This window comes from Oncorhynchus mykiss, chromosome 7, assembly GCF_013265735.2.
Source record: "Oncorhynchus mykiss isolate Arlee chromosome 7, USDA_OmykA_1.1, whole genome shotgun sequence".
NCBI classification, from domain to species: domain Eukaryota; kingdom Metazoa; phylum Chordata; class Actinopteri; order Salmoniformes; family Salmonidae; genus Oncorhynchus; species Oncorhynchus mykiss.
In genome coordinates this window covers 33,900,908-33,918,787 of record NC_048571.1, presented here as the reverse complement: position 1 = coordinate 33,918,787, position 17,880 = coordinate 33,900,908, and the positions used below count along the sequence as shown (strand labels likewise).

The 17,880-nt window shown below is 42.8% G+C and overlaps 1 protein-coding gene across 2 annotated transcripts in view; it reads right to left on the bottom strand.

Annotated features, from left to right (window-relative positions):
- rims4 (regulating synaptic membrane exocytosis 4) overlaps positions 1-17,880 on the bottom strand; it is a 60,320-nt gene that overhangs the window by 25,781 nt on the left and 16,659 nt on the right. For both annotated transcript variants that reach the window (XM_021609118.2, XM_021609119.2), the window contains exon 2: positions 12,353-12,491. In XM_021609118.2, the coding sequence (XP_021464793.1) occupies positions 12,353-12,491 (139 nt within the window). The remainder of the gene's footprint in view (positions 1-12,352; positions 12,492-17,880) is intronic.

Here is a 17,880-nt window from a genome sequence, read left to right as displayed (position 1 = left end):
ACCATCTCAATTGGGTTGAGGTCGAGTGATTGTGGAGGCCAGGTTATCTGATGCAGCACTCCATCACTCTCCTTCTTGGTCAAATAAACCTTACACAGCCTGGAGGTGTGTTGGGTCATGATCCTGTTGTAAAACAAATTATAGTCCCACTAACGGAAAACCAGATGGGATGGCGTATCGCTGCAGAATGCTGTGCCTTGAATTCTAAATAAATCACAGACCGGGTCACCAGCAAAGCACCCCCTCACCATCACACCTCCATGTTTCACGGTGAGAAACACACATGCGGAGATCATCCGTTTACCAACTCTGCATCTCACAAAAACACAGCGGATGGAAGCAAAAATCTATAATCTGGACCAAAGGACAGATTTCCACCGGTCTAATGTCCATTGCTAGTGTTTTCTTGGCCCAAGCAAATCTCTTCTTCTTATTGGTGTCCTTTAGTTGTGGTTTCTTTGCAGCAATTCAACCATGAAGGCCTGATTCTCGCAGTTTCCTCTAAACAGTTGATGTTGAGATGTGTCTGTTACTTGAACTCTGTGAAGGATTTACTTGGGCTGCAATCTGAGGTGCAGTTAACTCTAATGAACTTATCCTCTGCAGCAGAGGTAACTCTGAGTCTTCCTTTCCTGTGGTGGTCCTCATGAGGGCCAATTTCATCATAGCGCTTGATGGTTTTTGCGACTGCACTTGAAATGTTCCACATTGACTGACCTTCATGTCTTAAAGTCATGATGGACTGTCGTTTCTCTTAGCTGTTCTTGCCATAATATGGACTTGGGTATTTTACCAAATAGGGCTATTTTCTGTATACCACCCAGTGTGTAATATGTGAAAAGGTGATTGTATTATAAATTGTATTTTGATGTTTAAGGACTCTTGTGAGATTAGTCCAAATGAGGAATTAAAGAGATCCTAATAAAATCCAATAAAATCAACCCCTGCCTTTTCACAACAAAACGGATTGGCTCAAACGTAAAACACTAATTAACTTTTAACAAGGCACACCTGTTAATTGAAATCCATTAAATGTGACTACCTCATGAAGCTGATTGAGATAATACCAAGAGTGTGCACTTCTGGGACTATTCAATCGGTTTCATTATACATGCAACCCAAATTAAGCACAGCTCAAGTATTTAAACATTATTATTCTGCAATGTAGAAAACAGTAAAAATAAAGAAAAACCCTTGAATGTGTTTGTTTGTTCAAACCTTTGACTTGTACTGTATATAGCCACCCCTACACCTTTTTTCAGTCTATCACACCTGGAAATTTTGTAATCTGTTATTTCAATGTCCTTATCCATAATCAAGCAATTAACCAGGTCTCTGTGAGAACCAGAGTGTCAGGGTTAGTGTCATGCATGCAGACATCTATATGGTCCATCTTTGACATCACGTTTCTGTAGAACCATCCAAGCCCTCCACGTGCTTTGAAAACAGCAGGGGTATCCTTATACTGTAGGTATTTTTAAATAATAGCATTGGGTAAGCTGACCACAGCAGGCCTCTCGTTTTGGCTAACAGCAACATAGTTAAACTTTATGGGTACAAGATTACGACTGACAATACCCCAGGAAGCATGGAAATCTATAGCAGTACGATGATAATGCTGTGAAATAGTTGGAATTGGAAGAATTACCTGAACCGTGGTTCGGCTGAGTTAATGTGTGATAAGAGCCTCTTCGATATTTTCTGAGGGAACTTTTGCACCTCTCATATTTAGATGCAAGCCCTTGTGAAGCTGGGGCCTCTCCCAGAAGTGGTCCAAATTGTCAATGAATTCCAAATCCATGGTGGAACAGTAGGATTTAACCCTTGTGTAGTCTTAACATTCTGTATACTCCCCTTGTCCTAAGGTTAAAAAATGACAGGCCTTCACTAAACCCTGAAAATAAAGCAGCTTAATTGAATTTTAAACCCCAAATCTATTATGCATGAAGAAACAACCTGTCATTCATCACAAACGTTGTGAATATCTGGGTTTTCTCTCTTCACAATTCAGAAAGACTGCATTTGATCAGTGGACACCACTTGTTTTTATTAAAACAGACCTGTCATAATGTTTTCTTTACTAAAGTAGAGGTTTATTATTATTATCATTGCTAAAGGTGCTGCATAGGTGTAAACATTAATTTTGTAGCAAGAGGTAGCACTTGTATAGCCTAAGAAAGTAGCAGAAATGTGCAGAAAGTAGTTTTGAATGCATTTTATTGAAGGGAAATAAAAGTCTTGAACTTTTTTGGGCAACATAGTGATATTCTTATATACTGTACAATGAGGAATTCAACTACAAAAAAAGTAGTCTTCTCCCATTTTTTTACCATTTTCCCCACCAACAAGGTGTTTAAACAACAACAATAACAAATAATAAAATATGATAAAATATGATAATAGATACAAAACAAGAAACTTGATGAACATAAACTCTAATTATGACATGAAGGACAATATGCACGTGTGTGTGCATGGACTTTGCATGGTATTTGTTTTACAGTCCTTCTTTGGGGGACAGAATTGGCATCTCCTCCTCTTGCCTGCCCCAGCTGCAGCCTCAGGTGGATCAGGACAAGATTCAGCCCCCTGAACAGCTTACACAAGCGCTGCAGAGGCTGCTGTTCGGGGGAGGCGCTCCCTTCTTTGAATGTATGTTGTCTTTCCCAGCTGCTCCAGGAACACCCTCCTCTTGTTCCACTAATCAGGCAACCAAATGGGTTTTATCTTGTTCCATATCACGAAGGCATTGTATGAGGACACATCAACGATGTTATGAAAGATGAACAGGGGCCAGCGGGCAGTCATCCTCCTGCAGCTGTAAGTTCCCATCACCTTGTCCAGGTTGTCCATGCCTCCTTTCTTGTTTTTTATTTATTTTAATTTTACCTTTATTTTACTAGGCAAGTCAGTTAAGAACAAATTCTTATTTTCAATGACAGCCTAGGAACAGTGGCTTAACTGCCTGTTCAGGGGCAGGATGACAGATTTGTACCTTGTCAGCTCGGGGATTCGAACTTGCAACCTTTCGGTTACTAGTCCAACGCTCTAACCACCCTGCCGTCCAGGATGATCGCTGGCTTCCTGTCCTCACGATCACTGATCTCAGCCATTTTGTGTAGTGCGCTCAGGAGAACCACATTCTTCTTCCTCTTTGGGAGGTAAGAAACTAGAGTGGTGGTGGGGGTGAAGGAAAACTTTGATGAGAAGGCCTCTCTCCCCCTTGTTGCAAGGACTGTGCCAACCATGGTGATCTTTCTCTTCTGGAGCTACTGGCTGAGTTCATAAGAGGTAAGAGGTGAAGAAATTGTCACACTTGACATTGTGCCCCCTCTGTCCATCTATCACATCCCCTGGTTCTTCTCTGGGCCTCCACTGGTTGGCTTCCCTGTGTAGACTTGCATCTTCCAAGCGTAGCTGGATTGTGCGTCACAGGCCACCCATATCTTGATGCCATACTTTGCTGGCTTGCTGGGCATATACTGCCGAAAAGGATAGCAAACTGTTAACAAAAGAGATTGCTATCAGTAATTAGTGTCAGTGTCACAGAAAACAAATCACATAAATCAATTATATTACAGAAATACATAATAAAATGAACAGTGAAAATCACTTACATTACAGATATGAAATTAAAATGTACCTCTGAATGGAACCAGTTGCTCATCCTCTGTTACTTCAGGCCCAGGGTTGTAGAGGTACGACAGACGCTCTACCCACTTCTCCCAGACCTCTCTTATGGCCGCCAGTTTGTCTCTCACACGTCTTGCAGATCTTGACTCACGGTTACAGATTGTAGCATTCTTGAGAAAGTGTGAAAGACTTTCAGTGGCACCGTGGCACGGAAAATCGCCCTTCTACTCTCTGCATGCCAGGGACTACATGTAGCCTCACCTCGGGACCTATACACACCCGCTAAAATTAGCAGCCCTATGTAGGCACGCAGGTCAATCTTATCCATCCTTTTCCAGTTGTCTCCATATTTACAGAAACACTCCAAATTTGTAATCTCCAGGATTATTTTTTTTTAAGGCTGGTGTGATTAACATGTAGAATGTTGAGGCGATGTCCTGAGCATGGGCAACTGCTTGTCTTGTGGGCCCTGGGGTCATGCTTGTTACATTTTGTGCTGACATCCTGTCATGGTTGTTATATGGTAACAAGGACCATGTTATTTTGCTGTAATTTGACAAAAATGTATCTCTTTCAGCTTGGGGGATTTCATCTTTATCTGAAGATGATGCATCGTGCTCTGGGTTGTATTTTTCCCCGTCTTCTTCTTCAGATACCTCCTCCTCTTCTAAATCATTGTTCTCTTGTTCCTCCTGGACATCTGAAAATTCAGATCTATGACCTGTTGGGCACTGAAATGTGCTCTCCTGGCTTCAGCAAAGATAGAACGGGGGGGACGACTGTCATCTGCAGCACCTTTACAGCCTCTGACTGCATTACCAATTAGTAAACAATGCGTTCAAGAAATGTTTATTTTGTCTGAAATGTTGTTGATTTTTTTCTGTGAACTTGAGTCATATATGGTCTCGTGGAGGGGAGATGCTGCAGATGCACAAGAACGTTTTCATTTTGTCTGAGTTCACTCAGCAGCACTCAATCTCAATTTTGTGTGCGTGTGTGTGCGCGTGTGTGTGTTTTTTGTTGTGTTTAAATTATTTTATAACTGCCGGGTCAAAAATGACCCTAAGACAATTTTTGTACCCTGGTGGTGTACAGCTTTCATGGAAATATGAACATAGTGATGTTTAACTGGGTTAAACCAGCAGTGTAGACCGAGGAGACAACCAAAGCCATCAACTATGCAGCCTATTTTTGGTCCATGCCCAAGATATTATATGATCTACATTGTCGATGATCTACATTGTTCTTTAATCTCTGTTTGACCTCATCCCACCCTAACACCATCTTTTCCCTCTATTCTCATTGCTTACGCTGGGGGACTGGGGAAAGAAATATCAACAGAGTAGCAATTGATAGTTCATAGTTTGAGTATCTGTAGATCATCTATTGGGGACTAACCAAATATCTTTCCAGCATCAACATAAGGTGCTGACTTGTATAAACCTAAATTGATAAGAACGGAACTCACCTACTATAGAGGTTGCTGCAAAAAAGTTACTATTAATTTTGGCTGTATAAGAGCCTCAGCCTATACAATCAAAACTGCAAACCATGCTTTCAGGTGAGATGGAAAAAAACAATGAAACTGATTGAATAGTGTGAGTGTTTGTTCATGTTCTGCATGAGTCCTCATCTGAACTGGAGCAGTCTTTTTGTTTGGATTGTTTAAATTGCACCCATTTCTTTGCCTTTCAAGAATGAACTTTCAGAGAGAAAACCAAATCAAGGTAATAGCCCATTTTTCCCTCGCCGGTCGGCCCCAGGTTTTTCGACGGCTTGTTTATGTAAAGATGTTATGTATTCTGTTCATGAGATCCAATAAAATATGGTGAACCATCCTCTGTGCCAAAAAAAGTAATCCCTGACTGTTCAATTCCCTGTAATCCAGCTTCAATGAGGTTGATTTCCCTCCCTGATGCTGTTTCCCCTGTCGGAGTAGCCACATATGTTACGTAACACTACAGTGTGCATGCAGTGGTCATCCCTGGTCCTTTGATGATGGCTCACTTTGCAGAGTACCGAGCTTGCTCACGTTTAGTAGGCGGCTGTCAACAAGGGAAACTTCCATAGAGGAAAGAAATACTGTATTTTCCTCTTACTCGTGATAAAATTAAAGCAAAAAAGGGCACCGATAATGCCACCCTTTTTCCCTTCTTTTGTGTAATGTGTGTAAGCATTGTTCTTTTAATAACACTACAGGACTATGACGCTGTTACACCAGCTACCATTGGTGTTAGTCTGAGCCAGCCAATCCACATGTTTTACTCTGAAAAGGAGATAGCCCGGTCGCAGACGAAGGAAGCGAGTTGTGGGCGTATTCTGCCCAGGGGAGCTGTTCTGACCAAGACGCAGGGTTACGAAAAGAAAGACTGCGTAAGATGCGACCAATAGTCTGATTGGCCCGTTCTGCTTGACCGTTAGACTGGGGGTGAAAGCCGGAAGAGAGACTGACGGAAGCCCCAATCAAACGGCAAAACTCCCTCCAAAATTGAGACGTGAATTGCGGACCTCTGTCCGAAACGACGTCTGACGGAAGGCCATGAATTCTGAAAACATTCTCGATGATGATTTGTGCCGTCTCTTTAGCAGAAGGAAGCTTAGCAAGGGGAATGAAATGAGCCGCCTTAGAGAACCTATCGACAACCGTAAGAATAACAGTCTTCCCCGCTGACGAAGGCAGTCCGGTGACAAAATCTAAGGCGATGTGAGACCACGGTCGAGAGGGAATAGGAAGCGGCCTGAGACGGCCGGCAGGAGGAGAGTTACCGGACTTAGTCTGCGCGCAGACCGAACAAGCAGCCACGAAACGACGCGTGTCATGCTCCCGGGTGGGCCACCAAAAACGCTGGCGAATGGAAGCAAGCGTACCCCGAACGCCAGGGTGGCCGGCTAACTTGGCAGAGTGAGCCCACTGAAGAACGGCCAGACGAGTAGGAACGGGAACGAAAAGAAGGTTCCTAGGACAAGCGCGCGGCGACGGAGTGTGAGTGAGCGCTTGTTTTACCTGCCTCTCAATTCCCCAGACAGTCAACCCGACAACACGCCCCTCAGGGAGAATCCCCTCGGGGTCAGTGGAGACTACTGAAGAACTGAAGAGACGAGACAAAGCATCAGGCTTGGTGTTCTTAGAGCCCGGACGATAAGAAATCACGAACTCGAAACGAGCGAAAAACAGCGCCCAACGCGCCTGACGCGCATTAAGTCGTTTGGCAGAACGGATGTACTCAAGGTTCCTATGGTCAGTCCAAACGACAAAAGGAACGGTCGCCCCCTCCAACCACTGTCGCCATTCGCCTAGGGCTAACCGGATGGCGAGCAGTTCGCGGTTACCCACATCATAGTTACGTTCCGACGGCGACAGGCGATGAGAAAAATACGCGCATGGGTGGACCTTGTCGTCAGAGAGGGAGCGCTGAGAAAGGATGGCTCCCACGCCCACCTCTGACGCGTCAACCTCGACAACGAACTGTCTAGAGACGTCAGGTGTAACAAGGATAGGAGCGGATGTAAAACGATTCTTGAGGAGATCAAAAGCTCCCTGGGCGGAAACGGACCACTTAAAGCACGTCTTGACAGAAGTAAGGGCTGTGAGAGGAGCTGCCACCTGACCGAAATTACGGATGAAACGACGATAGAAGTTCGCGAAGCCGAGAAAGCGCTGCAGCTCGACGCGTGACTTAGGGACGGGCCAATCAATGACAGCTTGGACCTTAGCGGGATCCATCTTAATGCCTTCAGCGGAAATAACAGAACCGAGAAATGTGACGGAGGAGGCATGAAAAGTGCACTTCTCAGCCTTCACAAAAAGACAATTCTCTAAAAGGCGCTGGAGGACACGTCGAACGTGCTGAACATGAATCTGGAGTGACGGTGAAAAAATCAGGATATCGTCAAGGTAAACGAAAACAAAGATGTTCAGCATGTCTCTCAGGACATCATTGACTAATGCCTGAAAGACAGCTGGAGCGTTAGCGAGGCCGAAAGGAAGAACCCGGTATTCAAAGTGCCCTAACGGAGTGTTAAACGCCGTCTTCCACTCGTCCCCCTCCCTGATGCGCACGAGATGGTAAGCGTTACGAAGGTCCAACTTAGTGAAAAACCTGGCTCCCTGCAGGATCTCGAAGGCTGAAGACATAAGAGGAAGCGGATAACGATTCTTCACTGTTATGTCATTCAGCCCTCGATAATCTATGCAGGGGCGCAGAGACCCATCCTTCTTCTTGACAAAAAAAAACCCCGCTCCGGCGGGAGAGGAGGAGGGGACTATGGTACCGGCGTCAAGAGCTACAGACAAATAATCTTCGAGAGCCTTACGTTCGGGAGCCGACAGAGAGTATAGTCTACCCCGGGGGGGGGTGGTTCCCGGAAGGAGATCAATACTACAATCATACGACCGGTGTGGAGGAAGAGAGGTGGCCCTGGACCGACTGAACACCGTGCGCAGATCGTGATATTCCTCCGGCACCCCTGTCAAATCACCAGGCTCCTCCTGTGAAGAAGAGACAGAGGAAACAGGAGGGATAGCAGACATTAAACATTTCACATGACAAGAGACGTTCCAGGAGAGGATAGAATTACTAGACAAATTAATGGAAGGATTATGACAAACTAGCCAGGGATGGCCCAAAACAACAGGTGTAAAAGGTGAACGAAAAATTAAAAAAGAAATGGTTTCACTATGATTACCAGAAACAGTGAGGGTTAAAGGTAGCGTCTCACGCTGAATCCTGGGGAGAGGACTACCATCCAGGGCGAACAAGGCCGTGGGCTCCTTTAACTGTCTGAGAGGAATGTCATGTTCCCGAGCCCAGGTCTCGTCCATAAAACAGCCCTCCGCCCCAGAGTCTATTAAGGCACTGCAGGAAGCTGACGAACCGGTCCAGCGTAGATGGACCGACAAGGTAGTGCAGGATCTTGAAGGAGAGACAGGAGTAGTAGCGCTCACCAGTAGCCCTCCGCTTACTGACGAGCTCTGGCCTTTTACTGGACATGAAGTGACAAAATGACCAGCGGAACCGCAATAGAGACAGAGGCGGTTGGTGATTCTCCGTTCCCTCTCCTTAGTCGAGATGCGGATACCTCCCAGCTGCATGGGCTCAGCACCCGAGCCGGCAGAGGAAGATGGTAGTGATGCGGAGAGGGAGGCGACGGAGAGCGCGAGCTCCTTTCCACGAGCTCGGTGACGAAGATCAACCCGTCGCTCAATGCGAATAGCGAGTTCAATCAAGGAATCCACGCTGGAAGGAACCTCCCGGGAGAGAATCTCATCCTTTACCTCTGCGCGGAAACCCTCCAGAAGACGAGCGAGCAAGGCCGGCTCGTTCCAGCCACTGGAGACAGCAAGAGTGCGAAACTCAATAGAGTAGTCTGTTATGGATCGATTGCCTTGACATAGGGAAGACAGGGCCCTGGAAGCCTCCTCCCCAAAAACAGATCGATCAAAAACCCGTATCATCTCCTCCTTAAAGTCCTGATACTGGTTAGTACACTCAGCCCTTGCCTCCCAGATTGCCGTGCCCCACTCACGAGCCCGTCCAATAAGGAGAGATATGACGTAGGCGACACGAGCAGTGCTCCTGGAGTAAGTGTTGGGCTGGAGAGAAAACACAATATCACACTGGGTGAGGAACGAGCGGCATTCAGTGGGCTCCCCAGAGTAACACGGCGGGTTATTGATTCTGGGCTCCGGAGATTCGAAAGCCCTGGAAGTGGCCGGTGGATCGAGGCGGAGATGGTGAACCTGTTCTGTGAGGTTGGAGACTTGGGTGGCCAGGGTCTCAACGGCATGTCGAGCAGCAGACACTTCCTGCTCGTGTCTGCCTAGCATCGCTCCCTGGATCCCGACGGCTGAGTGGAGAGGATCCGAAGTCGCTGGGTCCATTCTTGGTCGGATTCTTCTGTTATGGTGAGTGAATGAGGACCCAAAAGCGAACTAACTTAAACAGAGCTTCTTTAATAACCAAACATAGGTAGGCTCAGATAGACCGGCAGATTCCGACAGGACAGGACAAGGTTACAGCAAACATGACGATAGTCTGGCTCAGGCATGAAACACAACAAACAAGAATCCGACAAGGACAGGAACAGAAACAGAGAGAGATATAGGGACCTAATCAGAGGGAAAAAGGGAACAGGTGGGAAACGGGGTGAATGGGTAGTCAGAGGAGACAAGGAACAGCTGGGGGAAAGCGGGGGAGAAGGTAACCTAACAACGACCAGCAGAGGGAGACAGGGTGAAGGGAAAGGACAGAGACAAGACACAACATGACAGTACATGACAGTAAATCGGAGCAACCTCAATTTAGGCCTGAAATCCAGAACCTGTTTTGTGCTGACATTTCACTCCTCTTACCCCGTGTCATTGCCAAATAGTCTAGCCTTTCTGCAATCTCAACGTTCAATATGCAGCTGGATTTTGTGCATGATCCCTGATTGGTTGTTAAACATAACATAAATAATTTCATGACAATCACTGCACCAAAGACACTAGTTTCAGTCTCCTAACTAGTCTTTCACCTCTGAAGACTAGATACTTCTATGCCAACTTTGGTGTTTTATCTCTGAACACTCAAAGCTTGTTTCTCCACAGACTGTTGGTGGGGAACCATGGGGTATTAACAATGCTCGGTGGAGACTAGAGATCCTGACCGCCAATGTGTCTAGGCTGAGACATGCCATGTACTGTAGATATCACCACATTCACACCTGATCATTTTATTATTATTATTATTATTTTTATTTTTTTATTTTACCCCTTTTTCTCCCCAATTTCGTAGTATCCAATTGTTGCAGTAGCTACTATCTTGTCTCATCGCTACAACTCCCGTACGGGCTCGGGAGAGACGAAGGTTGAAAGTCATGCGTCCTCCGATACACAACCCAACCAAGCCGCAACTGCTTCTTAACACAGCACGCATCCAACCCGGAAGCCAGCCGCACCAATGCGTCGAAGGAAACACCATGCACCTGGCCACCTTGGTTAGCGCACACTGCGCCCAGCCCGCCACAGGAGTCGCTGGTGCGCGATGAGACAAGGACACCCCTACCGACCAAGCCCTCCCTAACCCGGGCGACGCTAGGCCAATTGTGCGTCGCCCCACGGACCTCCCGGTCGCGGCCGGCTACGACAGAGCCTGGGCGACACCTGATCATTGTTACAGCCCACATCTCCCTTTATGGTCACAGCCCCCCACCTCTCTCTTTATTGTCACTAATTCTGTCATCAATTCAAGGAAAAGTCACGTGTTTACTATTTAAACATTTAAACATGCTTTTTTTTGTCAAAAACTAAAAACAAGTATTCAAAAGTCAAATGATAAAATACAACATCTCTAATTAAATAAACAATTCTAAAAAAATAAGTGTACAAGGAAAGCCAAGAAAAAAATACTCCCAACCCCCTTCCAAAAAAAGAAGTAATGAAATAACAGCTCATAATGGTGCAATACACATTTATAATAAAAATGCACGATATTTTAGACATTTCTCAAAAAAACAATAAGGAGTAAAGAATAGTAAAAAGGGTAATGTTCTGTGTGTGGTGTGTGTATATATATATTAATATATATATATATATATATATATATATATATATATATATATATATATATATATATATATACATATATTAGTTTGGATACACCTATTCATTCAAGGGTTTTTCTTTATTTTTACTATTTTCTAATTGTGTAGATCCAAACTATGAAATAACACATATGGAATCATGTAGTAACCAAAAAAGTGTTTCCAAATTGGCCTACAGTTTCCAAATTGGCCTACAATCTAATTAGGAGCTATGTTTTTCAATTTTGAATGTTGGATGCTTAGGAATATTACAATTGTGATGTGAGTTCCACAACCAACAAGACAGGTCGGTTGAGGGATGAGCGGTGACGCTCATGAGGAGTGACGCAACCTGTCGGAAGACAATGCTATTCTCCTCGTTCATTAATGATATAATGTTTATATTAGAAGGCCTTTCTCGGCCAATTTGGAAACTGTAGAATGATTTCCCAAAGTCTTATCTGCTTCTATTCCATTATGCGCTGTATTTAAATGCATCATAATGGATGCATCTTAATACTTTTGATAAAATGACCAAACTATCGCAGGTGTTGGAGGTATAATGTGTCCACTCCCAAATCAACAACTGCATTTCATGGCCTATAGCTGCTCTGTTTTATCCTCTAATCCCTACTAATAAAGCAAGGTTCAAAATATAGACATCAAACGTGAGCTAGTAGATTAGTCAGCCCACACTGGGGAGAGGGAAGTTTGACGCATTGCATTTCCAAGAGAAAGCCAGTGCCATGATTCCACAGGATTTATGGGAGTTTTTTCAAGATGAGAGATGAGAGATGAGCGCAATCAGAGGCATATCCAGACACCAAAAAGCTGAACAGATAAACATATTTTTGAGGAGGGGGGAATTGCATTGAATCAAATGATTAATTACCAATGATTTACCGTGCGGGTGCCACTAGTAACAATATACTTCGCTATACTATACTTCACCTCACTTAGCAGATGGTTTTATCTAGAGGGACGTACAGTACAGTAAATGCATACACATTTAGTATGTTTATGTGATTTGCGCTGGAGTGGACCCACAAGCTTGGCTTTGTTAGTGCCACATGCATACCAACTGATCCACACAGAACCCCTGTGAATCAGTGGGCGCCCCAAGTGCTAATGGTGCTGGTTATGTTGCTGTACTCACTTGCCCTCTGAGCCGTAGCTGTTCATGCTGTCTTCAATGGACTCGTGGCTGGCTTGGCGTACAGTGCGGCTGGGCATCTCTACAGCCAGTCCCGTCTCAGTGCTCCTTTGGATCCCCTTTAGCCTTCTACCCTCAGCATCTACAATTCACACAGGGAATATACATGTTTGGTAAACAGAGGTAACACTTCACTGGCTAACTCTAGAGGTCCCGTTGATCTCTAGAGAATTAAGTAATTCTGCATTCCGTTTTTTGGCGCCCCGTAAATGGAATGATCTGCAGAGCTCTCTGCACCTTGATACTCTGGTGCATCTAGGGCAATTGAAGCTATTAATGAAGGACCTCATTGTTAAGGAATGTGTTTGTTTCTTAAAGGTCAGCGGCCCCTTGGAACCAATCTCTCTGGTTTTAAACAGCCAATGTGGCATTGACATGAGTCAGAAACATTCATTATAGTGTAAAAATGTACTACAAAGTGTAAATAGGATCATTTTATTCATAAAGTCAGTCTCGTCCAAAACAGATTTTGGTAACTGACTTACCTGAGGGTTTGGTTTGGATTACAATTATGTCATAAATTTATGCTCCCTTTTGCCTATTAATATGTGGTGGCGCCGTGTTTTCTGGGAAAAGACTGGGAGATTTCTATTTGCATGGAGCTTTCCTTAGGAGGACCAATGGAATGGTTGAAATGGAGCAAACCCCGCCCACCTGGCTTGATTTGCAATGCACATATTGATTGGGAAATAGCTACTCTAGTGAAAATGGGCTTCCGTAAAGTTCAACAATCAGATGGCCAGGATATGGATTACATCCAACGCTAGATACAAGTTCTGCGGGCTGTCAACCGTCAAACTTGAGACTATACGTGGTGTTGTTGGTGACGCTCAGTTGGTTACGCATGTCTTGTGGGGTATGCTTGGGTGTCTGAGCTGTGTGCTAGTAGTTTAAACAGACACCTCGGTACATTCAGCATGTCAACACTTCTTACAAAAACAAGTAGCTATGAAGTCAATCTCTCCTCCACTTTGAGCCATGAGAGATTTACATGCACATTATTAATGTTAGCTCTCTGTGTACATTTAAGGGCCAGCCGTGCTGTCTTGTTCTGAGCCAATTGTAATTTTCCATGGTGACTCTTTTGTGGCACCTGACCACACGACTGAATAGTAGTTCAGGTTTGACAAAACTAGGGCCTGTAGGACCTGCCTTGTTGATAGTGTTGTAAAAAGGCAGAGCAGCGCTACATTATGGACAAACTTCTCCCCATCTTAGCTACTGTTGTATCAACATGTTTTGACTATGATAGTTTACAATCCAGGGTTACTCCAAGCAGTTTAGTCACCTCAACTTGCTCAAATTTCATATTATTTATTACAAGATTTAGTGTTGAGTCATCTGCATACATAGACACACTGGCTTTTCTCAAAGTTAGTGGCGTGTCATTAGTAAAGATTGAAATTAATTGTTTATTATGTTGGAGAGACTTCTATAAAGAACAACCTCTCTTTATCCACAATATAGCAGGGGGTGTAAAGCCATAACACATATGTTTTTCCAGCAGCAGACTATGAACGATAATGTCAAAACCCACACTGAAGTCGAACAAAACATCTCCCACTATATTTTTATCATAAATTTCTCTTAGCTAATCATCAGTAATTTGTGTAAGTGCTGTGCTTGTTGAATGTCTTTCCCTATAAGCATGCTGAAAGTCTGTTGTCTGTTGTCTATTTTTAGTTGAATCCTGGAATTTAAACAACAGCTATTGATGACTTCCCAAATGCTATATAGGCCTAAATAGCAATATTGATGATATATGATTGATAAAGTATGGTTACATTTAATTTGCTCTGTTAAATTTAACCTTTGGAATTACTTCGATAGCAATGGTAAATCTATTAAATGCAGATCTCTCAACAATCAATCTCAGGATTGCACATTGGTAATAGTCAGTTAAAGATATGAAAGCTAAGCAGTGCTGGGCTTGGTTAAAACCCTGGATGGGAGACCAAGGGGATAGCTGTAGACAGATCAACTCTCCAGTAGAAGGTGCAGCCCAGCCTATTGTTTTCTTGCTTATAGTGGATATTTTGGATATTATGTTGAAGAGCTGTTGTTTCAAAGGTAAAAATTCAACATATTTTATACAAGGTTTGTTTATGTTTAAAATTGGTTACCATGATGACCTAATAGTGTGTTGGAAAATCCACCCTCAAAACAATAGTTAATATTTTAAAATCCAATGTCTTTTTCACGTAGATTCCACATCACAAGGTGTTGACAAATTACATTAAAACAACACAGATTTAACCAGTTTGTGCCTGTGTGGCAAGGGTTGATGGGTTGTGCCATTGGGTCATTTGAGGTTCATTATGTGCATCTGTCCGTTTCACATATGATCTTGTTCATTATGTAAGGATTTAGCCTGCATCAAAGTGTCAATGTTACATTCAAATCTCCACCCAAACCTCCTTTTCCAAAACCTAAAACAAAACAATATTATACTAGGCTATATCAATAATAGGATAATGTTTGCTCCACATACTAGCTCATGAATCACTTCCTTGATTTAGCCTCCAACTGCAAACACACTAGCAACATTTAAAAACAGGGCTTTGATTTTTCAAAAGGCAGTATTTCTTAACTCAGAGGGAGAATTTTTCCAAATTGAGCTGTTGATGTACAGCAGTGCAAAACTTTAATTTGGAATTCTACAGAATGCCAGAACTGTTGTACAACAAGTGCCAACCACACAGCCACATTATTTACAGTAACAATTCATAGTTATTCCTGTCCATCAACGCATAACAATGAATTAAGAGGAACCTTACCGGTTCATAATGTCAAGGTAATAATAAATTGGCTACCTTGCCCTTGTGCAAAGTACAAGGTTATAGAGACAAAGGTAGTTTTAGTTATAGAGACAAAGGTCGTTTTTTTCTATTTCTAATTCTCAGTAAATACAAGATGTTCACAGTAGTAGCCTCGCCTACCTAACATTTCTCATTCTAAGCAAGAGACACTTTTTGATAGAGTGCTCCAACAGGCTTGATAAAAAGTCTTTGACATCGTCAATCTATTATTAAGGACAGGAAAATGTCCCCTTTTTACAGCCTGGTGGAACAGACAGAGTGCAGTATCATTTGCAGGTCATCCTAGTCTATGTTAACTTTGTACTGTGCCATTGTCTCACAACCATGCAGTACAGTACTGAACACTATAGACACCTTACCCAAAGATACAGAGAATTGGTCCATAGTCTTCCGTGCAATAATCATACTATTGAGATTTGATCATTTGGTGCGTGTAAAATAACTGTGATATCTGTACATGGCCCAGTCTTACATAGCAACTCCAGTAGGGGGTGTCAGGGATTAGGTTTTTAATATTGCTCAGATGTGACCCAGAACATTGCTATTTTCATGCTGTTCACTGGGAGATTAAACATAGGCATATTGGGGTTACTCAAAGACTGGTTTCAAATAATTGTGCATTGATACGCATCCTGTCTGCAGGTAACCGAATTCCACTCATTAAGAATGGGAATAAAATCATATTCAGCATTCAAATCCTGAATCTTAGACACATTTCATATACTACCTGTACATGCTGTCTGAAACCATATCAACCCGAGTGTATTATATAAAAGCAATGAGCAGCATGTTGTCCTAACAACTTCTCTAAAGCTATGTCTGAAAAAGGACATTCTGCCACAAGAAGTATGAAAAGGATGTTGTTGCTATGGGAAACCACACCAAAGACATTCTGGAAGTGTGTCCCGTGGCTTTGAAAATGTTTTAACCCTGTTAAAATTTTAGAGAAGGATCATTATGTCTTACTTATACTCTCTTAGAGTGTAACACTATTTCACCTTTCCAGCAAGATCCAGCTGAACAATAGTGTTATGCACAGCAGGTGGGACTATAATGGTTCTTGCAAGGTTGAGACAGATGTACAGTACAAATGGAATAAGAATTCATATAGCATAGAAAGGGACAATAAACATTCAATAAACCCTGAATACAGAGACCTGTTCTGTTGCAAATAGTATAATAAATGACTTGCCATTAAAAAAATAGTGCTATAAACTGAAGGAAAATACACAGGCTCATTGATTTCTCATCATAAAAAGCATTATTGGTACAATGTTATATGTGCTCTAGTCTATGAACATTAAATTATCTGGCAACAGCTCTGTTGGACAGTCCTGCAATCCGCATGTCAATTGCACACTCCCTTAAAAGTTTAAATATCTGTGGCATTGTGTTTTGTGACAAAACTGCACATATTAGAGTGGCCTTTTATGGTCCCCAGCACAAGGTGCACCTCTGTAGTGATCATGCTGTATAATCAGCTTCTTGATATGCCACACCTGTCAGGATGATGGATTATCTTGGCAAAGGAGAAATGCTCACTAACAGGAATATAAACAAATTTGTGCACAGAATTTGAGAGAAATTCCTGGGATCTTTTTCAACTCATGAAACATGGGACTTCACACCTTGTGTTCATATTTTTGTTTAGTATAGCAGCAATATAACAAATTGATAATGTATACAGTATTTAAATACATTTCAATTCTCTGTAACAAATGTACACTAAAAAACAGACTCAGAAAGCAATGCATTTTCAGCTGATTACCTTGTTTTGTCATTTCAACATAGTTTGTTTTCAAGCATCTGCTTTTTTTTTTTACGTGAAAAGAGACTTTGTCTTTACTTAGAGGCCTCTAGGAAACCACCAATCTACAATGCTTGCATATGAAGACAAGAATCGGGACCGTATGACACACATACCTTCCCATCAATGTGAACCAGATTGATAACTTTGGTGTCCAGTCTAATGTAGCACATGTACAAGTAGGTCTCATTACAGAGTTCCCTAGTGTGGGGATATAAATGAAATAGAGCACATTGATTAAGTTGGCTGAATTCATTTAGCACATAAATTTGAAACAGGGAAAGGGAGAGAAGGGGTATTTTTAAAGCACCTGCTGATAATTTTTCTTATTAAATGGTTCACAAGATAGCAGTAGCGGTACATGGGTAAAATCACTGCTGAAGCCAAGCCAAGCCTATGTTGTGATAATTGCGATTTTTGCTCTTTAACCCATTTGTTAATACGCCACCATGATATACAATAAGGCCAAGACAACAAAAAGCCAACAGTCACATAGTGGCGGTTTTGTGTTTCATTACAAAACCGGAGAGCAACATCTGTCCAGTGAAGTCCACAAAGCAAATATCGCATGGTCAAGCAACTTAATGTTTTCGACAGTTTACTAAACAACTACTGATTTAGAACAACGGAGTTATTGCAAGTCAGCACAAAGTCCACTGCCACAGCTATTCCAGCACCATTTCAACTTAAACATCATCAAATAAACAAGGCTATATATGCTTAATTTAATACAAACAAAACAAACTTAAAGATACTGAAAACGATTTAGTCCAATCAATGTTCCTAAATATGGTGTGGCTGTCCATGGTACTGATTTGTGTGTGTGTGTGTGTGTGTGTGTGTGT